Below are 27,950 nucleotides of genomic sequence, written 5' to 3'. Positions count from 1 at the left end.
ACACACTAGACCCTGAGAACACAGAGGCGAGACAGACAGGATCCCGCTCTCAAAAAGTTTCTATTTCAAGGAAGACGTGACATTGAATGACTAATTATCCACTTAATTATGCAGTCACGGTTGTGAAAAGGGCACCGGCAGAAATGTACGGGGTTTGGGATACAAGGGTCAGCCTGAGCCTACGGGTGGGGAGATGTCTCTGAGGGTGTGAGAGGATAGCCAAGGTCTGACGGGTCACGGTGGAGGGGAGAGGATGTGAAGAGAGGTGGGAGCTACATCACAGTCAGAGGAAAGGCTTTTGGACTCAGCGGTGGAAATTCCCGAAGTTCCAAAAGCCACTGCAGTTGCCGTACGTTGCATGGTGAGCAGGAAGGTGGTGGAACAGGGATCCACTATCCTGCTGGGGGGAAATGAAGGTGGCCGCCGTGGCTGGTGTGGGGGCAGCGGCGGGTGAGGGAAGCAGGTTCGAGAAGTTCAGGAGGTACATCTCATTCATTTATGGTCATCATTCCTGCGGCTGGAATCGGTCCTTCTTCCCTGACCCCAGCCCCTCGATGACCTCATTTCTCTCTGGCTGACTCTACGCCGAGCAGACAGTGAAAACCAATCAACATCCCTGGTCTCAAGTGTGAGTCGGCTGAGGGCAGCTTTGGAGGGTGTCCAGATGGAATCATGCTAAGCATCTCCGTCTGCAGCTCAACTTTTTTGCCCCGAATTCCATTTTTCAGATCTGTCCATGTCGACATATGTAAAAGGCCCATGACTCTGGTCCTTACGTTCTGTCCCCCAGCCTGCGTTGACACGCCCCCCCCCCCCAGCTTCTTCCACCCCCATCCCCACTGCCACGCCCCCATACACAGCTGCCCGTTTCTTCTCAGTGTCTGTTTCTGGTTCCGTCTCCTCTCTCCGAAATAACGCGTCGAGAGCTCAGCCTTCGTACCTTTTCTCTCTCTGCACCCCCTCCCTCCCTGGCCTCCCCCGATCCCATGGCCGTCAAAGCTGTTAGCAGCCCTGCTGGCTGCTTGTAGTCCCCGGGCATGCTCATCCTGCCCCCACCTCGGGGCCCTCACCTGTGCACCTGTCCTCTGCCGGGATGCTCTCCTGCGGTGCCTGCTGGGCTCACGACTTCGCTGCCTTCACGTCTCTGTTCAGAGTCCCCCAATGGAGGAGCCATCCCTGACCACCCTGAGGTAAAGAGCAGTCCCTGCTGCAATCCAGAAGTCCTTTCTAACTGCCTGCTTTATCATTCTCCACGTGTCTTACTTGCTGGTTTACTTGTTCTTCTTCAGAAAAGAGATCCAGGAGACGGAGACTGTTCTCTGCTCCATCACCAATGGGGGGCATATAATAGGTGCTTAATCAACGTATGTGGAGCGACTGAATGAAGTCACCACAGGAAATGCCTCCACAGATGCTTTAAGAATTCTGTGTCTTTAATTTTTTTTTTAAGTAAATCTCTTTGAGTGTGAATGGATTCACATTTCCAAAGTGAATACAATAGTAAAAGTATAAATGAGTCTTCTTTCCTCTTCCCTGAAGTTTCAAGACATTTATAAATGTATCTGGAATTGTAATAGAGGATTCCAGAAGGTTTAACAATGTGTTTTCAGTTGATGGAAAGAGCCAGACGGGTTTAAATAACATTAACAGGGTATGGTTTTACTAAAGGACACCGTGTTTTTAAAATGGAAACTTCAATAATCCCATTTTACTACTTCCCTAAACCTTTGGAATACATAGTACTCATTAATGTTGAATTATTTACTAAAAATGCCCCCCAAATAAACCCATCCTGATATTAACTGCCTAAGGTCTAAAGGTTTTTAATAATGTCTCAGTGATACTGGCTTAATGAATTAGGTTCTAGGAAAAGTGACCAGGCTTAGTTAACAATAAATCAGGCTCTCCTATTTGCAGAAAAAGCAGCTAAAACTCTGCTTGTAAATAATAATGGGGAAAGATCTGGTATTAATCAAACCACCGTCCCCAGCTGGGCTCTGTTTTCAGCTCCCAAGCGCCATGGAGTTAATCTTGAGCATGTCTGTATTTGAAACTTAACACAGTCACGCAGTCCTTTGAGAATGAACTTTGGCCGTAAATCGGGTGGGGATTGCACCTGGAACAAATGTAAAAAATCATACTTCCAAAGGCTTTGTCTTCCATCAGTTTGTTTGTTTGTTTGTTTGTTTTTGTTTTTAATCATGAGGATAGCGTCCTGACTATGCGGTTCAGTATTTTTTGCATCTTGAGTATTTCTAGCCCTCCCCTTCTTCCCATTTTACCAGCCACAGAGTACTCAGACCCTTCTCTGGGTTCCCACGTCTGGTCCCTGAGGCTGCCCACACCCTCCCACCCCGGACGGGCAACAGCTCTCTCTGTGCCCCACTACTTTGACGTGATTCCACGATCCCCGCAAACACGCGTGGGTGGTGTCGTGGGCGCAGAGGCTCTTGGTAGCTCTCCACAGCATTTACTGATTCTGTTTGCCTGGCTCATTACGTGGAAGTTCAGGTGGCGTGAGACTCTGTTGGTCTGTCCTTCTGGAACATTCCACCACTGCAGTGAGGAGAGAAGGCCAGGAGAGTGACTTCTCACAAGTGTTTCAGTGAGTGTGGCATGGGGCATATATGGAATCAGTCTTACTACACAAGGGCAAGAAAGGGAGCCACTTGCCACTCTACGTTTCCTGAACTGCCCATTTGGATAAGCGTTGCTGAGAGCATTTTCTGGTCTGTGGGCAAGATCTGGACAGAGAGCTGGATGCTGAGCTGGGCTTGGCACTTTGATCTTGGCCTTTCTCTGGAGCCAAAGGCTTATTACCTGGATGGGTCCCTCTGGTCCTGTTATTCTGGTAACCTCCACCTTTTATATTAAGTTTTGAATTTTAATTCTAGCGTAGTTCTCATACCGTGTTAGATTAGTTTCAGGTGTACAACAGAGCGATTCAACACTTCCCTACGTTACCCGTTGTCTGTGACTCCATTTAATTCTCCCACCGGTACCAAGGATGAATATCATCCCTGTGTTACTGAAGATGAACTTACTAAGACTCACAGAGATCAGAGGTTTGGTCACGGTTCTGGAGCTCGGAGATGGGGGAGCGTGAGACCACACTCATATTCGCAGGTCACGTCCAGAGCTCTGCTCATTCGTGAACCCCATCATAGGTTCCTGGATGAAGAGGAAGGACCATGGTCTGTGTTGAATACCTTGTGTTTTGTAATAGTCCATAAGGGTTAGAACCGTGTTTATTTTCTAGCACTTAGCAAAGAACCTTGCCCCATTCGGTACTGATACGTGTTTGGTAAATGAATGCGGTTAGTGGATGAAGAGACGAAAGAGTGACTCTCTTGAATGAATAGGTGAATTGGGCAGAAATCTGCCTGTTAGAGAGGTTTAGAATGTGGCCATGTGCGTGCGGGGGATGCGCCTGAACCGTTCATTTCTTCTAGCGCCCTATCAGCGTGGCAGGTCTGAATCCAGTCAACGCCGTGTTTCTTAAAAAGTGCTCAAATTTTATTGGAATCTGCAACCAAAATCAACGTTAAAATCTATTTTTCAGTGAGTCCTCTGATCTCTTTCTCCCGTTGCTCCTTCACCTAGGGCATACATGGGAGCGGTTTTGCAGGCTCATCCCCTGTTGGAGCACACAGATCGCTGGGTGCACTGGCCTGCAACTTCATGGTGGGTCCCCGGGAGGCAGGTGGGAGGAGGGGGCGGGGTCTTCTTCCCCCTCTGGACTCTCATTTCCTGTCTGTCTCCTCTGTGCTGCTTTCCCTGCCCACCCCCTCCAACAGTCGTGTCATGCACTTCCTCCAGGAGAGATGGACTAGTGAGCGTATGTGTGTATATGTGTTGTGTGTGGTGTGGTGTGTGAGTGTGTATGTTTGGTGTATAGGGGTGTGTGTGGTGTGCGTATGTAGTATGCAAGTGTGTATGTGTGTGGTGTGTGTGTGGTATGGGTACATGGTTGTGTGGTGTGATGTGCATACATGGTGGTGTGTGTGGGTGTAGTTTGTGTGTATATAGTATGTGTGAGTGCGTATGTGGTAGGGTATATATGTAGTGGGCTGTGAGTGTGTGTATGGTGTGTGTGGTATTTGTGCGTGGTGGTGTGGTATGTGTGTGGTGTGTGTGCATGGTGGTGTGGTATGGTGTGTGTGAGCACATGAGTGGATGGTATGGTGTGTGAGTGTATATGAATGTGTGTGTGTGTGTCTGGTGTAAGTGTGTGGTGGTGTGGGGTAATATGTGTGTGTATTCATGGATGGTGGTGTGGTGTGTGTGTGTAAGCGCCTGTGATGTGAGTGTGTATGTGATGTGTGTGTGTGTGGTAGGTGTGTGGCAGGGGAGTGTGGCCCCTTTGCTACCCCAGCTGCTTTCCTCCAGTCTTGGCTCTGCGCCCTCCCCGCGGAGGTGTCCGCGTTCCCGTTGGGATGACCACACCAGAGGTCTGGGCGGTGGATTCACGTTCTCAGTTTCCTATATGATTCGTCTACGCAGGTGGGTAATGTACATGAAGTGACTAATCCAAACCTGTCTTTCACGGGGCTTACGAATTAAACAGCCTTCTTTAAAAATTCAAAGATCGAAAGAAAATAAAAATGCGAAGGTCAGTGAGCACTTTAGCCGGAGAGCTGCTGAAGTCGAGGCTCCCGTGTGCTGGGCCGACTGATGGAGCACACCCCCCCCACACACCCCCGGTCACCCCCGGTTCAGCATCTGACTGCAGGCGGGGACGGCGTCTCTGACTGTCAGCTTGTAGCAGCGGCGTCTCCGGAGGGACGGAGAGGTGGGGGAAGCCCCTGATGAGGGCTTCTTGCCCCTCCTGCCCATGGTCCCTGCCACCTGCCATGCTTAAGGCTGTTTCTGGAACACTTTGCTCAGCTCCGGGAATTTTCAGTAGCCATCCTTAGGGAAGGAAGAAGGGTCAGACGGATTGCTGGTGATCCCGGATGGATCCAGCCCACCCCAGATAAGCAAGCGGATGCCTACAGAGGGATGGTTACACCCTGGACCCCCAAGCTGATACCCCACCACTGGGTCTTGGGGTGGTCTGGCCATCCTGTGACCGGCGTGTCCTCTGCCCAGGGGCGTGTTCCGTCATCTACGTGTACAAGGAGTGGAAACAACCATGTGCCACCTGGGCCCTGGCCTTGAAGGGTCTACTGCAGCCGGGGGCACATGGGGCCAAAGCCTTGGTGTCTCCTCCCAGCAAAACCTAGCCAGCTCCGATGTCTGTTCCACATCCATGTGGGTTCTGCAGGGACAGCGAAATCTCTGGTCTTATCTCTAATTGCATCAAATTACATCTTCGAGATGGGTTTCTCATCGCAGTGTTGGTTTTCGCTGTCCCAGAGGGAAGCTGCAAACTTAACGATGATATGAAATCTGGGCAGAGGCCTGAGGCCATTTCAGAGTGAGAGCAGCCTGGGCTGGGTGGTCAGGCTGTTGACGTCAGGTCTCTGAGCAGCCGCTGATGCCGCGAAGCAGACGGACGGTTTCATGGGCGCAGGACGTGGGTCCCCCATCAGCCCTTCCCACCACACTCCCATGAATGGCTGGTGGCCCTGTCAGCAGCAGAAGGGGACAGTGGCTCGTGTACTCCGATAGAAGGGCGGCCGGGGCCTGGGACCTGCTCTCCACCGGTGCGTTGGAGGTCTGTGGGCACGGGGGTCTGTGTCCACCCGTGGCAGCTTCCACGGCCCGCCGTGATGGTCAGCCACGACCGAGAGGTCACCACGTAAAGAGCCCGTGCTTTTGGGCTTTTGGGGACTCCACACCGCAGCGAGTGTGGGACAGAAGCCCAATTTGCTTCCAGATTTAGAGCGCTGGCCTTTTTGCCCCGCATCCATTACCAGGACAGTCAGGAGAGGGCGTAGTCCCCCCCTTCAGCCTCGGCACCGCTGCCCCGGGACTGGGCCATTCTGGGTATGCGAGTCTCCCCACCGGACATCAGTGGCCCCTCCCAGCTGTGACCGCGATGACCGTCTTTGGTCTTTGCAGATGTCCTCCAGGGGTTCAGAGCCCCTGGAGTCGGGGAGAGAATTTGGTGAGGAGACATCTTGCTGTGTGCCCGTAGTCTCGGGGCTCTGTCCCATGAGCCAGTTATCGTCTTGGATTATCATCTGGAAAAAGCAGCAGTGCCCAGCACCAAGCTTTCCGCAGCTCGTAAGGTGGAGTGGAGAGCTCCTGCCTGAAGGCCACAGTGAGGGCGGTGTTCTTGAAAGGGACGGGTGGATGTCCCTTTCCGCCTGTTCCTTTGCTTTCCCTCATTCCGTCTCCCTTCCCATCCATTCATGAAAGTGTCCCCCAGAATTACCCAGAAGCCTTGCTAAAATGCAGATTCCAGAACCCCCGAGATTCTCACACAGGATCCAGAGGATCCAAGAGAGGTCCTGGGATCTACGAGTTACAGCTTGGGGACGGGGCAGGAGGCCAGGTCGTGCAGGCTGGGTGCACAGACTGTGACTTGGCTCTGAGGGGAGTCAGGCAGGCTGGGGAGGCCTGTCGTCAAGGAATGTCAACACCGGATTTAAGACTTCAACGGGTCCCCCTGGCTGCTGTCTCGAGGAGACTCCAGGGGCAAGAGTAGAACCTACCATTACTATTAAAATCATGGCATGCTTTCTGCGCCCTTGGAATTTGCCATGATTATGGAGATAGGACACGTCCAGCGCTAAGTAACAAGGAAGTGTCCGCCAAGCGATGTGGGTAACTCAGATCGGAGACGTGCATTGGAGGTCAGCGGGGAGAAGACATCCCTTCTGTTTCATGCCCCAGTGGGGTCTTACACTGGATGAGCAGGGTTTTTTGGTTTGTTTTTTAGCTTTATGGGGATATAATTGGCTTTCAGTAAACCATACATATCTAAAGTGTGTAATTTGATGCATTTGGCCACATGTATAGACCCACGGGACCACTGCCGCCATCGTGGACATCTCCATCACCCCCACAAGTTTTCTCATGATTTACAAGGCAGGCCGGGTGTTATCATGAGGGCAGGGACTCGAGCAAAGGCCCAGAGGCAGGGAAATGCAAGGGCTTCTCTGGACAGAAAGACGCCCGTCCTGACGATGCAGGAAGGTCACATGGGGACCCCCAAGACAGGTGATTGACAAGACAACTTGAAGCAGATTACATGGGGCTGGAAACACAGGCGTCACAAGGGTTAGGACCCAGGGAGACCAGCAGAGATATTTAAGCGTGTTGTAGAGTATGGTGGGAACAGTTGGTTGAAATTCTGTCTTTTAAGAACAACACCAATCTCGAATTGTCGGTACTTTATTTTTCTGTAGTGAGTCCAAAAAGCATTGCCAAGTACATTTCTGCAGCATTTCACGCATCTGAAGTCCATTAAAGGAAAAAGCACCAGGCAATTTCATAATTAGGTAATTAACAGAATCCTTAATAGCATTAAACTAACACGACTACTTAGAGACTGAAAAAAATTCCAGTGCCCCTTGATGGCACGTTGTAGCCCACACATGACAAATACGTCTACTGCAGACGGACTTCAAGAGTTCAGAGGTGGAATTCGAGTGCACCTCACGGCGGTCTTCATCAGGGCTTCGTATCTGTGGAGTCCTGGGCTTTCGTTTTGTGTCAGGTTGAGCGAGAACCTTGCAGCTCTGGGCAAAATGTAGGCAGGTATTCAGCAAGCATCTACGCTCCGTCCTAAGGCCTTGAACTGTTTGTGAACAGATCCTCTTCCCCGAGGCCCAGGGGTAGCCTGGAGGACCAGATTTTCAGGTTCAAAGTAGTTAGACTAAGGCAAAACCATCTTCCTCTTTCTCCGCCTCCTGGGTCGAGGTGGAGACACCAGTCTTGGATTCTGCCTCAACATTCCGCAGAGCGCCTTCGGGGGCACTGCCCCCTCCTGGGGGAGAGGTGAGGAGTTCTCAGTTGAGCAACATTGTATCCTCGGTGACTTTGTCACATTGTTTCACCTCCCAGCCCAGAGAAGAAGGCTGGGAAGCATGGTGCACTCTGTGCTCAAGAAGTCCACAGACCCCCTCTTACTTCGGCTCCTTTTAAGAGGACCTCGACTTACCCGAGTGTGAAAGATGCTCACCAAAGACCGTGTGTCTGCATCTTTGTCATTTCCTCACCTCTTAATTCCAAAGGTGTTTGCTAAATCCTCCTGGATGAAAGGAAGCCCCGAGATCATTGTATTGCCATACAACGGCAAGACCATATTGCCATCATCATCATCACCTGAAGGACTAAATTCATAAATGCGACGTGAGGTATTAGATACTGAGAAGTATGACATTGACGCTAATGACTACCTGGGTGGCTCAGTTGGTGAGGCACCTGCCTTTAGTTCGGGTCATGGTCCCGGGGTCCTGGGATCGAGTCCCGCATCAGGCTCTCTGCTCAGTGAGGAGTCCGCTTCTCCCTCTGCCACTCCTCCTACTTGTGCGCCCTCTCTCTCTCTCTCTGATGAATAAATAAATGAAAATCTAAAAACAAAATAGTAATTACTACCTTCACTTAGCATTTCCCAAGGACTGGGACTATGTGTCCCCCATTTTACACACATGACCGCAACTAATCCTTGCTCAATAAAACAGGGACAATTCTCAATTCCTGTTTTTACATTTAGGGAGACTGAAGTTTGGGGAGGGTTTTTTCATAGCTCCGAAATGGTAACCGGGGGCCCGAAACTTGCATGCTTGGAAGGGAACGTTTCCAAGAGCATGGACAAACCCTGTCCATGCCATTGAGTCAGAGAAGATGAGACACGGGGATTAAAAAAGCCTGTGGCCCTAATGAGGGACACCATACCTATTCTTTCAAGAAATCCGTGAACTGTTCTTAATTGTCTGAAGTTCTAATTTAAAAGCTCCCTTTTCTTTTGAAGCAGGAGGGTCTTATGAGCTGTAATGCTTTCCCGCAGTTGCTGCAAGCAGCCGTGTGAATTGCATCCCGTGTGAATTGCATCCCTGCACCCAACAGCCTTACGTGGGGACCGCAGTCATTTCCACCCAAGCCGCCCCCCGCCCCTGCATGTCCCTGCCCTAATGCTGGGCCCAGTCACTACATCCCAGGTTAATCTGGTTTCTTATGTAGAACAACTTTGGTCTGACACTTAACATTTCTTCCTTCGGAGGGTTTTTTTTTTTTTTTTCCTCTCTCTCTCTGAGCTCATTACCTAGCATGCCTTCATGTTCATGCTTGCTCACACGCTAGGATCTGTGTCCGCGTGTGATTGTCATTACCGAGTGGAGTGCCAGTGGCTCGCAAAGCAGATGAGGAAGGAAGATGACAAGTCTTGTGTTCAGACAGCCCCAGAGGCCGGAGGGAGGTTTCACGGTAACGAAGCCAGTGTGCTGGCCGCCTGAGATGTTGGGGCTAGCCACTGTCCCTGCTGTGGTTGTCGTTTTGGCTTTGGCTTTTAGGCCTCACCTGGAAGGATGTCTAATGATCACACTCCCTGTGAGCTCTCTTCCACACCGCTCTGCCTCCCTCCCTCTCGCAAGCACCTAACTTTGCAGAACGAGCCCTGTGTCCTTGTGCCAAACACAGGGGACCACTCGGACCCTCTTCAGCTTGCATGGCATTAGTGAGAACAGTAGCCCCTGCGAAGGGGCTCACTCTCCGCCATCCAGGGCAGTGAGATGTCATCACTTGTCACAGTCTGATTTGTTCCCTGGAAGACTTCCCTCGAGGGTAGTCTGATGCCCTCTTTGGGGGTCTGGGGACTCTGTGATCTACAGGAGTAGAGAACATGATGTTTAGCGGCTGGTCACTTGCTCCGGGCAGATTTAGCAAGAGGGCTGGACGAGTGGAGTCTCCCTTGGGAAGGACTGTGGGTCATCAGTCCCAGATGCATGAACTTGATGTATGGAAAGTGAGGTGTGCAGGTTGGGGGGCTGGTGAGCACGGGAGACCACATCACCCTGAGGAAGAAGTTACATCCACTAGTTGGCATTTGGGGTACATCCTTAGATTTTAGCTATTTAAATTCTCCTTTCTGCCCCTGGCTAATTAGGATGTGGTCAGATTATCTTGCTCTTTCTCCTTCTGAAATTACCAAGGTGGGGGCAAAAAAAAAAAAAAAAAAAAAAAAACAAAACCACCACACTTCTTTGGGGGGCATGTGAGTCCAAATATTTGAATATTGAGCTTGGGTTGAGAGTGTGTGTGTTCTTGGTTCAGACGCTGCTGAGGTGTGCTGTCTGCTGGTTTGCAAACTTTCCATTTTGCTGTTTCCCGTCAAAAAAAGAGAATCATTAACATGGGCACCTGCCTTTAGGGACACACCCACTGTGAAGAACACAGATTCTTGAGAAAGAAAGAACACTGACGAGGAGGAATGTGTCGGGAGGGGAGGAGGGGGGCGGGACCACAACCTCTCGCTGGAAAGATGCTGAGGAGTGTGAAGGTAAAATCCATTGATCTTCCGGGAAGCTGCCTGCAATTCTCAAGAGTCCTACCCGCCATCCTGGGCCTCCTGGGACAGCGTTAACGGAGGAAGAAAGTTTTAAGAACAAAGTGGGAAGAAACTGCCTTTGAGGTACAGCTTAAATCTGGACAAGCTTGTCACGAGGGGCCGCTGGAAAAAGAAACCAGGAGCAAACAACAACGGGAGTTTGTAGGATACGTGTTAGACACTGACTCCAACCGTTGCTTCCCTCCCAGACCCAGAGGCTTCGGAGGAACACTGTCAAAGCACGCTTCTGGCTAAAATTTCATGGAAAAACCCCATACCCCTGTCCTTGAGAGTGGTGTTAGCATTTATGGCGGAGCAGAGGATGAAATGGGACAGAAGCGATGAGGACCCTTAGCACGTGGTCTGCTTGGGTAGTAATTCCTGCGTCCTTGCTCCGGATCCACGGTTGGTCTGTGCTCTCGGGAGCAGCCCCGCCTCATGTGCCGAAAGCCAGCACCCGCGCCCCCGCCCCCCCTCCCCCCGGTCCCACTCTTGGACAATAAGCGTGCCACATGCTTGCTGGGGGTCCAGCCCTGCTGCCCCGGGGGTGTCCTGCCGATCTGGGCTACTCCTTTATGGAGATTTCCCTTGATTTTCTGCTGATGAGCTGGCCCGATGGTAAAACAAACAAACAAAAACCAAAAATCTTTGCATATAAACATTACTTTTCTGTCAACTTAGGAAAAAGAGTGAGAGATTGTGTACTGAGGTAAGAGAAGGGAGGATATAGTCTAATAGTTGAAGGGAGAGTTAGGTCAAAGGAGGGCATCTGGATTATGATGGACCCACTCGAGGCCTTTGAACCAGGTAGAACAAATACAGTTGGAAAAATCTAATTAAACATTGGATCTGGAAGAATTGTCTAATAGGCGAGTAGCTCACTTAGACAAAATAAATGAGAGGTGGGCCCAGACCAGCTTTGTTACTTGGCTGTTTTTGCCTTGCTTGAGTTATTTTCATTCACTGATTCATTTCGCAAATATTTTTGCAGCCCTTACTCGGGGGGGGGGGGCGGGGCGGGATTAAAGATGGAAAGCAAGATTATTTGCTCTCAAGGAGCTGATGACGGTCGAGTAGAGAAAGAGCCCTACAAACAGAAACCACAGAAGTGAGGTCGCTTCTAGAGTGGAAGTATAGGAAAGCAGATACCACTCGATCTGCCTTTAGGTAAAATTTGGGGGCAGTTTCAAGGTGAAGGTTAGAATCGGGGAGACCACAACGATGTGAGAAGTGCTAACGGCTTTATTATGGCAGCAGGCATGGAGCAGAAGGACAGGCACGGGCTTTTAGAAGGTACCATCTACCTTTCGCTGCCGGACTGGCAGGGAAAGGAGGAGATGAGGAAGGTTCTAGATCTCTAGCTTGGACGCCAGAATGGATATGGGTGCTATTTAAACTTTGATGGTAACCGTTGGAATACAAATAGGTTTAGGGGCAAATAAAATTAATTTTGATTTGTTAGTTTGAAGAGTATTTACATGGGAGACATTTTCCAGGAGGGCATGAGATATAAGGCTCAGAATTCTGGAGAAAGCCCAGTAGGACAGGGAGAGAGAATTCGTAGTCACTGGGGTATCAATGGCTCTTGAAGCCATGGGCTTGGATGCCATTTCCTGGGGGAAGAGAGAGTTTGTTGTAATTTCTTAGAACAGTCTGTTAGAAGATGGAGGGGTGGGAGGGCCAACCTGAGGAGGGTCACTTGTCTAGGAGATGTTTAGGGGATGTGGCAGGATGGTCCTTTCCCCAAAATGCCCTTGGAAAAGTAAAAGAACCATAAAGGAGTCAGAAAACCATCTTACAGAATTTTCTGTGTTCCTTCCCAGCAGTCAAGGATGGGGGGCAGATGGCAGGTCTGAATATGACCTTCACTTTTCCCTAACCCTCCTTCTAAACATTACCAGGATCCTTGGTGTTTTCTCGAATTCATGGGGAATGTGGAGGACAAATCATTTCTGTTATTTCTGAGAGGGAGAATGTTTTGGGTGCAGAACCCTTAAACTTAAAAGTCTAAGTTGAAAATGACGTAGAATATGGGAATAAGTAATTGACCTTTGAAACAACTAAAGGCTGAAATACAGTGTGGTCGTTAAAAATCACATTTTCAAATGACATTTATCTATAAGGGAAAATTCTCGTTATATAGTATTATATGAAAACGCAAGAGACATGGGGTTATCTGGGGGGGCTCAGTCAGCTGAGCATCTGCCTTCCGCTTGGGTCATGATCTTGGGGTCCTGGGATCGAGCCCCACATTAGACTCCCTGCTCGGCGGGAACCTTGCTTCTCCCTCTCCCTGTGCCCCTCGGCCTGCTTGTGCTCTCTCGCTCTCTCTCTGTCTCTCAAATAAGTAAATACAGTCTTTTAAAAACAAAAAGAAAGCAGGAAACTCTAACTTGGCATATGGAGGCTCAAATAAATTTCTTTTGAATAAATGAACATTTCCTAGATCGACAAGGTGAAAACTTTATGTGCAAAAAAGTATGAGTCCGGGGATGAATATGACTCTTCACAAGCTAATGGTTGAGAAGTCTGGGTGTCGTTCGAGCTTTTAACCCTTCTTGAGCTCAGTTTCCTTATCTGAAAACGGAAGTGGCAGTCTGCTCAAATGTGGTCCGCGAGGGGCCCGTTTGGATGCTACAGGCTCTGAACTGCACTGTGACTCTGGGCAAAGCAGCTGTCAGCGAGAAGGACACCACAAGACAGGTCTCACACGGTTCGCATCACTTGCTCAACCAGACTTGATCAACCTTGACCTCCTATTATTTCCCATCATTTTATCCGGCTGTCTTGAGTTTCTGTCCCGTGAGCCACTCCTTGCGGCTGCTGTGTGAAGAGACTTCTTGATTTATTAATCAATTAATCAGGGCACGCTGAGGAGCTCTTCAGGGTAGTTAAACAGGGAAAACAAAATCCTGCGGCCCGTAATCAAGACGGATCCTAATTGTGAACAGCCCTCCCACGGCGGATCTTCCCGCCAGCCCCGGCCGCCCCACAAACGCTGACAGTAGGTTTCAGAAGAGCAGGTTTCCTTCTAATGCCCTAGAGGAAAATAAGCCTAGAGATGAGCCTCATCCATTATTTGCTTCTCAGAAGTTTGATCCGGCCCCCGAGGTGGCATATGGCTCTGTCGCTATAATACACAGAACTGCTCTCTTGTCCCATTTTTGCACAACCGGGGTCATGGAGCTGGAGGGACCTTACAAGGAGAGGCTATGGCCTCGTGTGACAGGTGAGGGTCTCAGTGAGGCTACCTAGCTTGTCCAAGGTCACACAGCTAATTAGTGGCAGAGCTGGAACTAGAATATCCGAACATTCTGCTAACACCAGTTGATGCTCCTAGTGTATCCTATTGTCCTGTAAAAATCACGTAAAGGAAAGGAAAGAAATTGTCTTCTTTGGTTCAGTTTCTGATTTCTCTTAGATAAGGGTTTCTGAGCTAAAGAATTTGAATAGTCGTTGTAGACGTAGATGTAGATGAAGTTTATGGGGAACAGTATCTTGGACTGATTGCCAAGGAGACAATTTTCTTTGAGTCGGTCCGGGTATCAGACTCATGTATCTGAGCTTGCCGTGAGCAAATGGTAATCAGTGAATCTTCAGGCTTGCAAGACTGCGGGGTCTCTGGTCCAGAATCCGTTCTGTTTGGTTTTCTTCCAGTGGCCCTTAGCACACAGTACTAATGAGGCCAAGACTTTCTTAGAATAGAATCTCCATCAATCACCAGTGTTCCATGGGTCACAGGGAACCAGGGACCCCATGCTTCGGTCCAGAACGACTGCACTCCCCCCTCACACCTGCACAAACATTTGTGTCTTCTTAGTGAACACCTTGGGGAGGTACAGGTATGACTGTAATTCTTTAGCAGACGCAAGAAAAAGAATCTAGAATGTTCTTATTTGACCATCCTGGTGAGGAGGAGGCTTAGAGATTGTTTTTAAAAGGTTTTCCTTAATGTCTGCACATCATGATCTTATACCCGTCACCTGTTTTTGCCCACCAGAGGCTGTCCTGACAGCCTGGCTGCTCGTCTCTGTTGGCTCTCTACCAGACAGTTCAACTCTGACTTCATCGAGGGCCTCGCTCTTGTGTGAAATGCACTTACCAGCCTTGAGTGATAGGTTCTCCTGTTTTTCTCTCTTGTGTGTTCTCTAGGACCCTGCTTTCTCGGCTGTGATTCACGACAAGCTCCAAGTCCCCAACACCATCCGGAAGGCGTGGAATGACAAGGACAATCGCTGTGACGTTTGTGCCACGCACCTGAACCAGTTGAAGCAGGAGGCCATCCAGATGGTGCTGACCTTGGAGCAGGCAGCGGGCAGCGAGCATTACGATGGCTCCCCTGGCTCGCCCCCACCGCTCTCCAACATGCCCACCCTGGTGGGGCCCCGGCACATGGGTGGGCTCCAGCAGCCCAGAGAGTGGGCCTTTGTGCCTGCCCCCTATGCCTCCTCCAACTACACGGCCTTTGTCAACAACAAGCATAGCAGCAAACCCAACAGCCTCGGGGTCAGCAATGGGGCCGAGAAGAAGAGTGGGTCCCCAACCCACCAGGCCAAGGTCAGCCTCCAGATGGCCACCAGTCCCAGCAATGGGAACATCCTCAACTCAGTGGCCATCCAGGCTCACCAGTACCTGGATGGCACCTGGTCCCTGTCGAGAACCAACGGGGTCACCCTGTACCCATACCAGGTAAGTGGCCTCTGAACAAATTAGAGTAAGTTGGGTTGGAGTAAAAACAAAGACACGGGCAGCACTTCCTGCCTTTGCCCTTTTCCTTCTGGGAACTCCCCAGCTCAGAGCCTAATGTCCGCAGGTGACCTTGCTGGGCATTGCTAAATAAAGAGAAAATATCTGAGGGACAAATGATCCCTCTCGCTCTCTGCTTCCACTGTCTGGACCTTCCAGAAGAGGTATCGACTCCCTTCCTAACCTCTTCCGCCTTGAGGGACCAGAACCCTTTTCTGTTTGCAACTCACTTGAAATACAGTTGGGATGACATCACCAAAAGTGTCTTCCCATTTTCTTATTTTCTCTTGGCAGTTATTGAAATGAGCACAAAGTCCCAAGTTTCCCTAAAGAAATAAGAGAGCAGGTCCTAAATGTGCCAAGGAATTAAAAAAAAAAAAAGTCTTGATTTCTCTTGGGTGAGTTTTCTGTTGGATAAGGGTTGGGTTTACCGTATGTGTCTGTACCCCCTGCACTGGGTATGTGGGAAGCCGCGGAAAGCTTTGAGAGTTGCTGTGGCCTGGAGAGGTGGCCATGGTCATGCACTGTGCCAGTCAGGGAGGCTAGCTGGGGGGTAACAGATGATCTCAGGGTATTTCTTACTCATGTTCCTGCTGTACTGGGTGTTTGGTGCATGGCCTTCTACTCCCCTCCGTGAGGCCTGAGTCTGCCACCGGTTCTTGCACAGGTGGCCAAGAAATGAGGGACGAGAGAGATTGTGGAGAATCTCCCAGGGGGACATGGGGGTGGAGAGGGGCGCCCAGCCCGGCAGGGGCAGAGGGCACTGCCAGCTGCATTCCTGTGGCTGGAGTCCGGGGGTTCGGCCTCCCTTTCCCGCTGGGGAGGTTGGGAAAGCCGGTCTGTCCATGCGTCCGGGACAGAAAGGGAAGCAAGTTGAGCAAACACGACACGGTTTTTGTTACAAGCGGCAACGATGCGGGGAAACGTAAAGGTAGGTAAATGTGGCTGATCCAACTCCTGGTGACTTTTCTAGAGCGTCGCTGGCTACTCTTGATCTGTGAAGGGATGTGGACAGCCTGGATCGGTGTCCTGAGAAGTTGGCATTCTTGGGTTGCCCATGTTCATTTACTGAGTGGGTGCTTTGGAGTTTACGAAATGCGGCGTACACGTCATTTTCCGTAACCTCATAGTAGGCCCGTGAGCGGGAAGGACAGATGTAGCATCTGCCTTTTGTGGACGGGGAAACCGAGGTACCTGCCGCCCCGTAGTCGGTAGGAGAACCAGCACCAGCTTGCCTCTGCTTTGGGGAGCGGTTTCCCTCCCTCAGCCGCTCCCAACTTTACCACCGTATCCCAGAGCAGTCTCCTATCAACCTCTTCCCCAGAACTGGCTCCTTCTCAGGCGTGGCGTACCAAAGAAAACCACTCCTATCCTGACCTTCAGGGGCCTCTCTGCCCCTTTCCTTTTGGCTGGAATGTTCTGGGTTGTGGCATAAATCTGGCGATGGGCCAACAGCACTCCGACAGGGCTTCCCAGTCCAATGCTGGAACATAACCATCCCAGACCTGAATTCACTTGCCCCCCTCTGTTGCTGAATCACATGCCTTCTCTGCTTGAGATTTTAAATACATTATATTTTGGAAACTACAAAAAGTCAGAAGGTTACTGTAAAATCACATACAAAATATACAAAAAAGTCCAAGTAGGACTTTAAACGTCAACTGCACCCAGAAATAGACTCTGTAACAGTGGGTGCCTGTCCTCCCAGTATTTTACGGGATCACCATTTATGAAATGGCGATGTTGTTTAATTCTGTCATCTGCTTTCCGCTTAATACACTGGGTGCATTTTCTCATGCCATTAAATAGTTTCCTAAAATATGACCCTTAATGGTAGCATAATACGCCCTTATATAAATACGATCCATTATCTGAGCACAGCCCGATTTATACAACCGAGCGCCAATGACTAGCGTTCAGGTTTTCGCTACTATAAATAAAACGCTCCCGCACACATTCTTCTCCCCAGGTCGTGTTTTCCACACCTCCCGGGCAGTGCTAGCCGCAGACTCGTGTTACTCAGACAACTCACGTTTCACCTCCCTGGGGCCCCGGGGCCCTGGTAACATAGATCCGGTGTTAGCTGGAAGACCCAGCCACCACCCAGCACGAATGAGCAGGGGCAGAAGGACTGGGAGCTGGCGACCTCGTGTGAAAGGGTCGGAGTGCTAGGGAAGTGAGGATGGGTGGGGGGCGGGAGCCGGGCCCATGAAGATGCCGCCTACATGCAGGTTCAAGGATTGTTGGTGCATTTCTGTCGTCTGTGCTCTGATGCTTTCTGCTCCTCCTCTCCTCCCTTCTCCTCTGATGACAGAGAATCTCCGGGACAATAACAAATTGCATTAGCCTCTAATCAAGCCCCGGGCGCTCTGTGGGGTGTCGGTGGGGCTCCCGCCTTGGATCCTGGGGCCCTCAGGAGATGAGGCGGGTGAACCGCTGGGTATGGGATAGGGAGGTGAACGCAGGGGGCATCCCGGCTTGCTCTGAGAGCGCACAGAAGGGCTCGCGGTCCAGCCCACGGCCAAGGTCGGGTTGCTGTGGTCTAGAGGTGATTCCCACGATCCACCCACTTGCGATTTTCCTGGGTACGTTTGATGGCTCCCCTCCAACTCCAGGACAGACTGATTCATGCCTTTCCCCCGGGTTGATAAAGGGATCAAAGGGAATCCGTCTGGGATAAAGCCACTCGGTGCCTGGCTGCGCATCAGCATCCCCGTGTCGTGACTGTGTCATCCTGATGCCCTGGGCTGGGTGATCTGGGTCTGGCCAGACTGAATGTCTCCTGCTGTGGACATCTCCCCGCAGGAAATATCCTTCAGCTCACAGTCTAGCTAGCTCAGCAGAGACGGTTGGCTGCCCTGAAAGCTGACCTCACTTTTCCTGCCCACCCGCACTCCCACTCCCCTCCCCACAGAGCGGAGAGCCCTCTGGACTGGTGCCAGAGCCGTTCCCTGGGCAGAGAAGCATCTAGGCTTTGTTGCCCCTGACAGTCCTGCTCCACACCCACGGACCTGGGGCCCGCGGAAATGAGGGAGAGGAGGACGTTGACCTTCTGCCGTTTCAGTGCAGGGAGGATGACAGAGACAAGGACAGGCTTTCCAACAGTGATGGGGGAATCCTTCACATGGGTCAGACAGAGGTCTCTCAAATTCCTCCAGCCCCCTGTAACCCACAGTCTTCAAGAAGCAACCTTCAATTGTATTTCCTGGAAAAACTTTCTTCGATGAGCTTGTAGACAGTTAACACAGTCTATATACATAATGGGGGAAGCAGAAAATATTCTAGAACCTTCCATGGACCACATGGGTTTTAACTTTAAAAAGACATGACTTCCTTGTAGTCAACCACGGATTCACTTCATCTTTTTGAACGGCAGCTGCTTTTGCCTGATTTCTCTTCATTTTGGTAAATAAGTGCAGGAAAGACTGTACCACATCATGCTCGAAAACAAAAGAATGTTTGGATTCACAGAATCCAGCGGAACGGTCACCGTCTTTGGCATCCCGGTGGGAACCTGGAGACCCTCTCACCGAGGGGTCAAGTCCGTGGCTCCAACACTCATTGAACTTCAGCTTAGTAGCTTAACATCTTAATTTATTTCCTTACCTGTGGAGCCCCTACCCTGTAAGGTGGTTGGACAGCAGAGTTGAAAATAGGAAAATATTTTATGAACCATGTGGCAGGGGTATCAGCATGAGTGATCTATTCAAATCCCCTCATTCGCCAGAAGAGAAGCCTGACGATGAGAGTACTACATTGTTTGTTCAGAGTTTCCTGAATCTTGGTTGGATCCCTTTGGCTAGATTACAGACTCACGGAGAACACGAATGCCCCTTATGTCCCTCGCAGCAACTAACACATGCAAAAATGGCTGCTCCTTAGAGAAAACGTTGCTCTCAGGGGAACAGTAATGGAGCTTCTCATGACCAGATGTAGGTTCAGGAAAAGATTCCAGGCAAAAGACCTATCCAGACCCCAAGATTTTTGGTGGAAACCTACCGGTTAATTGACATCAAGCAAGTCTTTAACCTGAATTATCTTAATGATATTGAATAAATTCTCGGATGCTGTGCAAAGAATCCAGGGGGGGGGGGCATTTGATGTCACACTCAGTGTAGGTGCATTCAAAGAGACAGGAGAACTTTACTTCATGACATGCCGATAGAGAGGACGTGCCAAGAAATTTAAGACGATCTTAGATTAATACATGAGTCATAAATCCATAACAGATCATTAACGTGATGAAGTATTTGACGTGCATTCCTTGAGTCAAAGGAAAATGTCTTTGGTAAAAATTATCCTGCGTTCTCAAAAAGCATCCTTTGGAATCGATGTCAGACCATGGTAGACTGAGCTCTGGCTGAAGTCGACGTGGGATTACCTCTATATCTCCAGAAATTGATGACGCCTTGTAAGCGCAGGCGTTATTGGAGTCTACATTTTAGGTCATGGGCAAGAGAAGTGCAAAGTGACACCAGCCTAGAAAGGAGTCAAGGTCTGCTGAGCGGTAAGACCTCTACGATACTCTTTGCCAGAAGCCTTGGGAGGATGTGGGTCTGTCTGTCTTCTTTCTTTCTTTCTTTCTTTCTTTCTTTCTTTCTTTCTTTCTTTCTCTCTCCCTTCCTCCCTTCCTGTTCTTTTCTTTTCTCTTTTCTTTCTTTTTTATTTGAGAGAGAGTGCAGGCAGGGGGAGCAGCAGAGGCAGAGGGAAAAGCAGACTCCCCGCTGAGCAGGGAGTCCGACGTGGGGCTCGATCCCAGAACCCCAAGATCATGACCTGAACTGCATACAGATGCTTAACAGACTGAGCCACCCAGGCATCCTGGTGTTTTTTACGGAGGACTTCCCTGTGCCCTTGCAAGAGGAAAGCAAGTTTCTGCTCGCCAGGACCCTAGGACTTGGAGGCTTTCCTTCTGATGCGTTCATGGAAACCAGGAGCCCATGTTCTCATGTAGCTGAGCCTGGGAGCGGAGGTGGACCGGTGCTCCTTCCTGCTGAACCTCTTGCAGGCAGGTGCGGCGCAGCTCTGTAGCCAGTCAGGAGCAGAGGATTCTCATTTGTGTTCTTTACTGGCCCTGAACTATGCGCAGTGCCCTGCTCGGGCTCACCCTGCTGTCCGCTCGCTGCCCATATCTTGCTCCTTCTGCCCAGCGAGGGCATTAGCGTGAGATGTCACCGTTTGGTTAATTCTGACATCAAAACGATTTTTTAAAAAACATGCTAGGTTTTTGTTCCTGCCTATTTTTATAGATGGTCAGAGTGGTGTTACTTATCTTTATGCTTTCTGACAAACGGCACACAAAAAAGGAAACTGTTTGTATAGTCAGTCGTGGACAGAGAGTGTCTGAAGGCCATGAGCTCAGGGTGGGATTCCGAGAAGGTCGTCCTGTCTCCTGGATGTGGGCGGGGGCGTGGTCTGAGGCGAACACCCAGAAAGTCAGCAGGAAACTTCTAATTGCTCTCTTACTTGGTGAGATAGGCGGGATGCGCCCTCCCCCCACCCAAGATGTTCACATCCTAATACCTAGAAAAGGAAGCTTGTGGATATATTCCCTTACATAGGAAGAGGGTTTTGGCAGATATGATATTGAGGATTTGGGGGGAGCTCACCCCGGATTATCTGGGTGGGTCCAATGTCATGGCAAAGGTCCTTGTAAGGAGGAGGCAGGACGATCGGAGCCGCAGCGATTTAGGGTCAGAAGAGAGAGCTTCAATGAACCACCAGTCCCTGAGCCACACCCCAGACCAAGGGAATCAGAATATGTGGGGACGGGACCCAGGCCTGGGTTTGAGCTGCTGGGGGTCAAGAACCCCAGCTTTAAAGAACAGTTCATGGGCAGTGGGAATGAGGACGGTGGTAGGTGACGGATGATAGATTAGAGACCAATCGTGTATCAGTTTCCTAAAGCTGCCATCAGAAACTACCACAAATGAGGCGGCTTCAAACAACGGAAACCGTATTCTGTCATAGTTTGGGAGGCTTGAAGTCCCAGATTAAGGTGGGGTCGTGTTCCCTCCAAAGATTCTAGGGATGAACCCTCCCTTGTCTCCTCCAGCGTCCTGGTGGCTGCAGGAGTCCTCTGGTTTGTGGCTGCTTTGCTCTAGTCTCTGCCTTCCCCCCGACTTCTCCTCTGGGGTTCCTCTTTTATTACAAGGACCCCAGTCATTGGATTAAGAGCTCACCCTAATCCAGTACAACCTCCTCTCAGTCTTTAACTAATTGCATCTACCAACGCCCGATTCCACATAAAGGCAGAGATCATGAATTCTGAGTGGACTTGGGGGGCCCACTTGCAGCTCACTACCGACAAGTGACAGATGGATAGAAGGAAGGATGAGTGCGGGACCCACGGTTTGGGGGTCTGGGCTGCCATGTCCCTTTCAAGCTGAGTCACTGGGGAAAAAAGAGCAGGTACCCATGGTTACAGGGGTCAGCAGCAAGGGAACCCTGTTCACGTCCTTCATCCTTCGTTTGGAGAGTAAAAAAGGAGAGGTGGGTGAAGGTACAAAGGGTAAAGCAAAAAGAGGCAGGAGCTCCTGGCTCAGTCGGCTGACCGTCTAACTCTTGGTTTCAGCTCGGGTCATGATCCCAGGGTCTTGGGATCGAGTCCCACATGGGGCTCCAGGTTGAGCATGGAGCCTGCTGGAGATTCTCCCTCCCTTCTTCTCCATCTGCCCTTCTCCCCACTCGCTCTAAATAAATCTGTCAGTAAATAAAATCTTTTAAAAAAAGAACAGCCAAGAGAGGCAGTGAGGACTCGTACCGGTGGACACCCTCACGCGGTTGCAGGGGAGCCCCTCGCGAGCTGGCGAAGAGACTGTTCACAGAGACCAGGTTGAGTGAATAACCGCTTTTTCGGGGCTTATGAAACTCTCTGAGTGCATTCCCGTTGTCCCAACCACAGGTGGGATTTTCAACAGCACTTCCCAGTGCGCTGCCGGGGTTGGGGGCGTCAGTTTCAGTCGAGGACCTCCTCTGACCCCTGCCGGGAAGCGGGGGGGGGGGGGGGGTTCCAGGCCTTTTTCTCAGACCGAGCTGGTGGTTTGGGTTCAACTGGTGGCATGATCTGTATTTTTCTTTTCTCTAGAAATATTTCTAAGCCCCAGAAGGAGGCTAGAAATAGTGCGTAAGGTCCTGTGCCCCGGAAAACAGTATTTTTTAGTTACACCCCCCATTCCCCGGTGGGGGTTAAGGGCAGGCGGACGTGGGGATGATTGTCTCCCAACCTTGGGGACTGCCTTTCCTCTCCCTCCAGCTCTCCCTGGGCTGCTTTGGGGTGGAGGGCGGAGCTGAGAATTGTGGTCAGAGAGAAGATTCCCTGCACTGGATTTTCAGTTATGTTTTTTAAATAGCTTCCCACATCCGCCCTCATCGGGGCCAGCGGCCCCAGCCCTAGTTCCTCGGGTGACATATTTTTGTTCTTTATGGAGTCAAGGAAAAGAGCTACAACACCCACCGGCCACAGGGAGCTGGTCAGGGGGGTAACGACAGACACCACCTTTTCTTTTCTTGTTTTAATGACAAAGTCAGCAGAGTTTTTGGGAAAGTCTGAGGTTGATACTTATCAATGATTTTATCCAAGTCTCAAACAATGAGGCACTAGACGTTGGGTCACGCTAGATTTGCTGCTCATGCTCCAGAAATAAAAGCCCAGCGTCCTTGCTGACTGTGTGGGGTGACCTCTATGCAGCGGACTTCCCCACTGTCCTGTGTCTGGGTTTTCTCCTCTGCAAAGCCCTTGGGTGCACAGCTGTGAAGGACACGATATGAGAGGACGGGCTGTGTCTGACGCATGGGGACCCCTCGGTTCCTCCAGCCAGCTCAGGTTCAAGACTCAAGACTGAACGGAATCAGGGTCTGCTCTTCCATCATGAGAACCAGATGAGGAAACAAGACCCAGACCGTGCAGTGGATACCAAACACATGAATTACGTGGTACTCACCGACTCAGACATCGGCCATCGGTACCAAACCCCAGCTTTCCACGTGAGCACCACGGCTGCCGCGAGGAGGTCAGACCCTAAGTAGAATGATCTCCTCCTTCCGGGAGGGACTCAACCAGTAAAATATTGAAAGGCCCACGGACCAGTCTTCTTTGTATTTGAAGACTCTTATAAGGAAGTGGGGAGGCCACATAGAGGCTTGGATCATTTATCAGCGTACAGACTAGGAGAAGAGGTAGTATTTAGACTAACCCAAAAGAGTAAATCCTCATTATTTGGAGTTAATTTGAAATATCGAGTAATTCAGGCCTAGATCATGGTTCCTACTGGACAAACACTTTGAAATAGAGTACTCAGGTCTTTCATTTTTTTTTTTTTTAAGATTTTATTTATTTGAGAGAGAGAGAGAGCATAAGCGGGGTAGGGGCAGAGAGTCAAGCAGACTTTCCGCTGAGCAAGGAGTCTGATGTGGGACTTGATCCCAGGACCCCAAGATCATGACCTTAAGCTAAAGGCAGATATTGAACTGGATGAGCCCGCTGGGGGGCCCTCATTCTTGCTATTTATATATGTGCGGTAACATACAATTGTTAATACGGGTGCTTTCTTATTATTTACTTATCTATTTATAAAATAAGATTCTTTCTTTTACAATTATGATAGAATTTGGAATCGCCAATAAATTGGAAAACTGAAGTCTCCTCCTTACCTACCCCACCGCAGGCACACACCTAATTGCCTTCAAATTAAGATTTGACCGTGCTGACTATCTTTAACATGACAGATTGGCGTGCCTCGATCTTACAGAGGTATTTCTGGGGATTAGTTAATGAGTCATATATTTCATGTGCCTAACTCATTCCCAGGGAGTCATCTGGGTGTTTAGGACACATATTAGTCACCATTTTTAGGACTTTGGAGAACCTTTTAGGGCATGACGGCTGCAACAGGGGCCTCGAAGGGTTAATAGGTCCCTTCAGCAGCTTATCTGAGGCCTGGGGATGACCCTGGGGAGAAAGAAGGTACCATTTGAGAAACAAACCCATATCGGCATTTAAGGCTGTAACCAGTTAGGAATTACATGACGCGTCTGAACCAATCCAATGGTGACAGTTTCCACCACCTTATTAGCAAGGCTGGCCATCCCCGGTTCCTGAGGATTAGGCTGGGAGGATGGAGCCCATGAGTCCGTTCATGACATGCTCCCTTTTCACGAAAGCACACAGACCTCAGAGACCAATGGAAGCAGAACGGGCGGGCCGCGCCCCCGGGAATTACAGATGACAGACGGAAGCCCGGAAATGTCAAGTGACCTGCCCAAGGTCACGCGGCTAGGAAATGCCAGAGCTGGGATTCAAACACCCGTTTCCTGCACACGTGTCCCTGCTCCTCCACACCCTGCCGAGGGCGGGGGGCCAGGTCTCGGATTGCTCGAACGTGCAGCCGCCCCAGGGAGGGACACCCACCGCACCCCCGACGAACAGGGCTTTCAGGCAGTTACGGGTCACCAGGATTTCCAGGTCAGGTCTCCTGTTTTATTGCTGTGCGTGGTGGGGCAGATAAACCTTCGTGTCACATCTTCTCTCTGGGAGGTGGGGAGGCAGTGCGGACAAAGCTGGAGACAAAGATGGGCCCCCCCCCAAAAAAAAACCCACCAAAAAACCACCCCAAACCCCAAACAAAAAAGGCTGGGTGAGCAATGCTGCCCTCTAGTGAGACCTACTTCCGCTCTCCTAAGAGGGAGGCTGGACCGATACTTAGAATCTCATCCTAAATTAATTCCCTAAGATTAAGAAAAGAAAGGAGCCATTTCCTTGTCAATCATATGGGTTTAATTTCACAGAGCGATAGATGTTCAAATTCAGTGTCTTCACACATATCCTTTCAAAAGGACCTGAACTGATCTCAGTGAAAATGGAACTCTGTTCTGGCCCCGTGGAGGGGGCCCCCCGATCTGCCGATTGGCTGAGGAACGTTCTGACCACAGAATGTGGAGATCCGCCCTGGAGTGTCTGTCCCTCAGACTGCTTGGAGGATTCGGTTAGTTCACCCTAAAATTTATTTTTGAATTCTAAGCATTGGCCTTAAATGCAGTTTTACACACGCACGAGCACACGTACACAGAGTTGCGAAGTGAGATTGCATACTGAGAAATCCTGCAAAACCCCACACGCGCGGGCTGCTCGTGCACAGCGTGGTTCTCGGGCATCCGGCAGCCACACCGCACGTTGAAAGGTGACGTTTGCTCCCCGGAACAGCGCACCCAGCCCTGACACGGGGCGAACCCCCGAGGCAGAGGCCCTCCCTTATACCTGAGGGTGTGCCGCTCAGTTTTGACAGTCTTCTCATGATGAGTAGCTTTTTTTTTTAAATTTTAAGGTTTTATTTATTTGAAAGAGAGACAGAGACAGCAGTAGAGATAGTGGGGGAGAGAGAGAGAGAGAGCACAAGCAGGGGGAGCGGCAGGCAAAGGGAGAAGAAGGCTCCCTGCTGAGCGGGGCTCGATCCCAGGACCCTGAGATCATGACCTTAACTGACGGAGCCCCCCAGATGCCCGTCGTCATGAGTGTCTTGAACACAGCCACGTGCAAGGAAGAGCCCGGAGAGAAGTGAGTCTCTTGGTTGTACTCCACTCCCACCAGTCCCATCGTGAGCTCGGACCGTTTCTCCACCTGCAGGGGGGAAGCCTGAGGTTCCCGTGCTGCCCTCCACATCATCAGCCTGTGAGCAAACCCCGCTGAGCCTCTACCGATTCACTCCCCTATGATGCTCTTCCTCCTCGGGCTTTGTCTGTCTCCGGTGCCCTGGCTCTCCGCCCGGGGAGCCGTCGGTGAATATCATCACTGTGGTCTCAGTAATAAAAGTAATAATTACAGCTAATGCCCGCTGGCCGCTCGCTGTCTGCCGGGCAGCACGCTTAGTGCTTCCTGTGTGTTCATGCCGTGCGGCTTTGTAACGGTCCTGTGAGGTCCGCCGATCGTTGTCATGGTGGGGAAACTGAGGCATGAGTGCGCGGAAATGGACACCACCCACATGGAGGAATCCCACATTTCCGGACTCTGCAGAAATTAACCAATGGGTGTTTTGTGGAGCATTTACTTGGTTATTTGTTAGAATTAAGAAGTTTGGTAGATAACTTTCCTACAAGTTCACGATGTAAGTTTTATGTTAACAGTGAACAGTGAGGAAGTTCAGAGAAGATGTTCTTATCTGAGTGTAAGTGTTGAGCAGGTCCCAGCCTATGACTGCTCAAATTCAGTTACCTCAAGCCCCGTCTTACCCCATCCCCTCTCTCCCACACACTCTCTTTTTTATTTTAGATTGTACAGTCGCCTTCAGCAAGTTCTAACACTGAATTTTTTATCCTACAATTGTTCATACCTTTCCCCCCATTCTACCCCACTGTTCTGAATGTGTCACGGTTTATTCGCATCTCCGAGGGTGGGGAGGCAAAGGAAATCAAAGGACCTGCAACGAAAATCAGTCCATTCCATCACTGTGAGTAGCTGATGCCGATGATTTGGCAGAAAAGGGCGTGGGAACAAAAGTAGAGCAATTAACAAGAAAGTCACTTACTGAAACGTTGCAAACGTTAGACCTCTTCTAAGGGGCTGCTAAGTTCCAACAAGATAATAGGCTAAGCGGAAAACAAATGCAGCCTTTGGGGTTAATTGGTGTGAATGTGTTAATTACAGTAACTAGTCATTAAATGTCTAATAAGGTCTATACGTTGCTAGCGTACCATCTAATCAAACATCAGCCACCGGGTGCACATACATTGTAAGCACACGCAGCTTCATCGAAGCAAGCATTTGCGCTCTCTGGGGCACCCATACATCGTAGCACCCAGAATCTACACTCCTGCTAAGGTATCATCTTAGGGGAGAGCTTCCAAGAAGATGGAAGGAGGACCAGAGACCTAGAGGCTCGGGGAGACATGGAAAGGTGTGCTGGGAGCTGGAGAAGAGGGGGTGATGCATGGAAAATGGGCAGAGTGGGCTTCAGCCCTCCACTGTCTGAGACAGGACAGGAATCGGGCAGATAGTGGGGGGCGCATGATGCCGCAAATAGGAAAGTGGGGGCCGCTGGTCTGGGCAGTGGTGAGGGGTAGCAAGCAGAGGGCTTGGGTGAAGGGTGACAGATTACACAGATATTTAGGATAAGGCTGAAGGCCTTAAGGATTGGTGGGCTGGGGGTGACCCCCGGCCGGTGTTGGCTGCCACTTGGGTGGTAAGCTGCTGGGCCCTCGGGTCCCGAGACAGCTGTGACTGCGAGTCTGGGGGTTGGAGGCGAGGCTGCATTGCGTGTTGGCGGTGGGGACGGGTGAGCTAGCCAAGTAAGGGAAGCAAGAGCCAGTTAGGCAGTTAATGCTTCTGGGACGCAACCCTTCTGACTCTAATTCAACATCTTCTCCACTGGACCATTGTGTCTTGTCAATATCTAGACAGCGAAAGCAGCATGACTGTGTCATCCCGCACCTTACACAGCCATCCATATGCTCATCCCTCCGGCAAACATTTTTTTGAGCCGGGCACCGTACTGGTGTCTGGGGATAGAAATAAAGCACACCTTGCCTGTTTTCAGTGTGTCTCGGTATAGGAAGTCACTGGGAGATGATGGGCGCTTCCAGTTATGGGAAGATGGGCTTTCCTTTACCCCCACTACTATATCCCCATGTGTAGGGGAAGGGAGGGCGTCAGTGACTCTGGTGTGCTTAGTGGTAGGTGGGAGCTATGGCCCAGACTACCAGGTGGGGGGCTCAGGAGACCCTGCTGCCCAGCTGAACTGGACTCTGACCACCCACCTTGCGGAAGAATCTTGCC

The 27,950-nt window shown here is 50.4% G+C and overlaps 1 protein-coding gene across 2 annotated transcripts in view; it reads left to right on the top strand.

The window, feature by feature from the left end:
* The window catches only part of KIF26B (kinesin family member 26B), a 422,552-nt gene that overhangs the window by 150,386 nt on the left and 244,216 nt on the right, over window positions 1–27,950 (top strand). For both annotated transcript variants that reach the window (XM_045982184.1, XM_045982185.1), the window contains one exon: window positions 14,591–15,127. In XM_045982184.1, the coding sequence (XP_045838140.1) occupies window positions 14,591–15,127 (537 nt within the window). The remainder of the gene's footprint in view (window positions 1–14,590; window positions 15,128–27,950) is intronic.

The sequence above is a fragment of the Meles meles genome, chromosome 17, assembly GCF_922984935.1.
Source record: "Meles meles chromosome 17, mMelMel3.1 paternal haplotype, whole genome shotgun sequence".
NCBI lineage: Eukaryota > Metazoa > Chordata > Mammalia > Carnivora > Mustelidae > Meles > Meles meles.
This window is presented reverse-complemented; position numbering and strand designations above follow the sequence as displayed.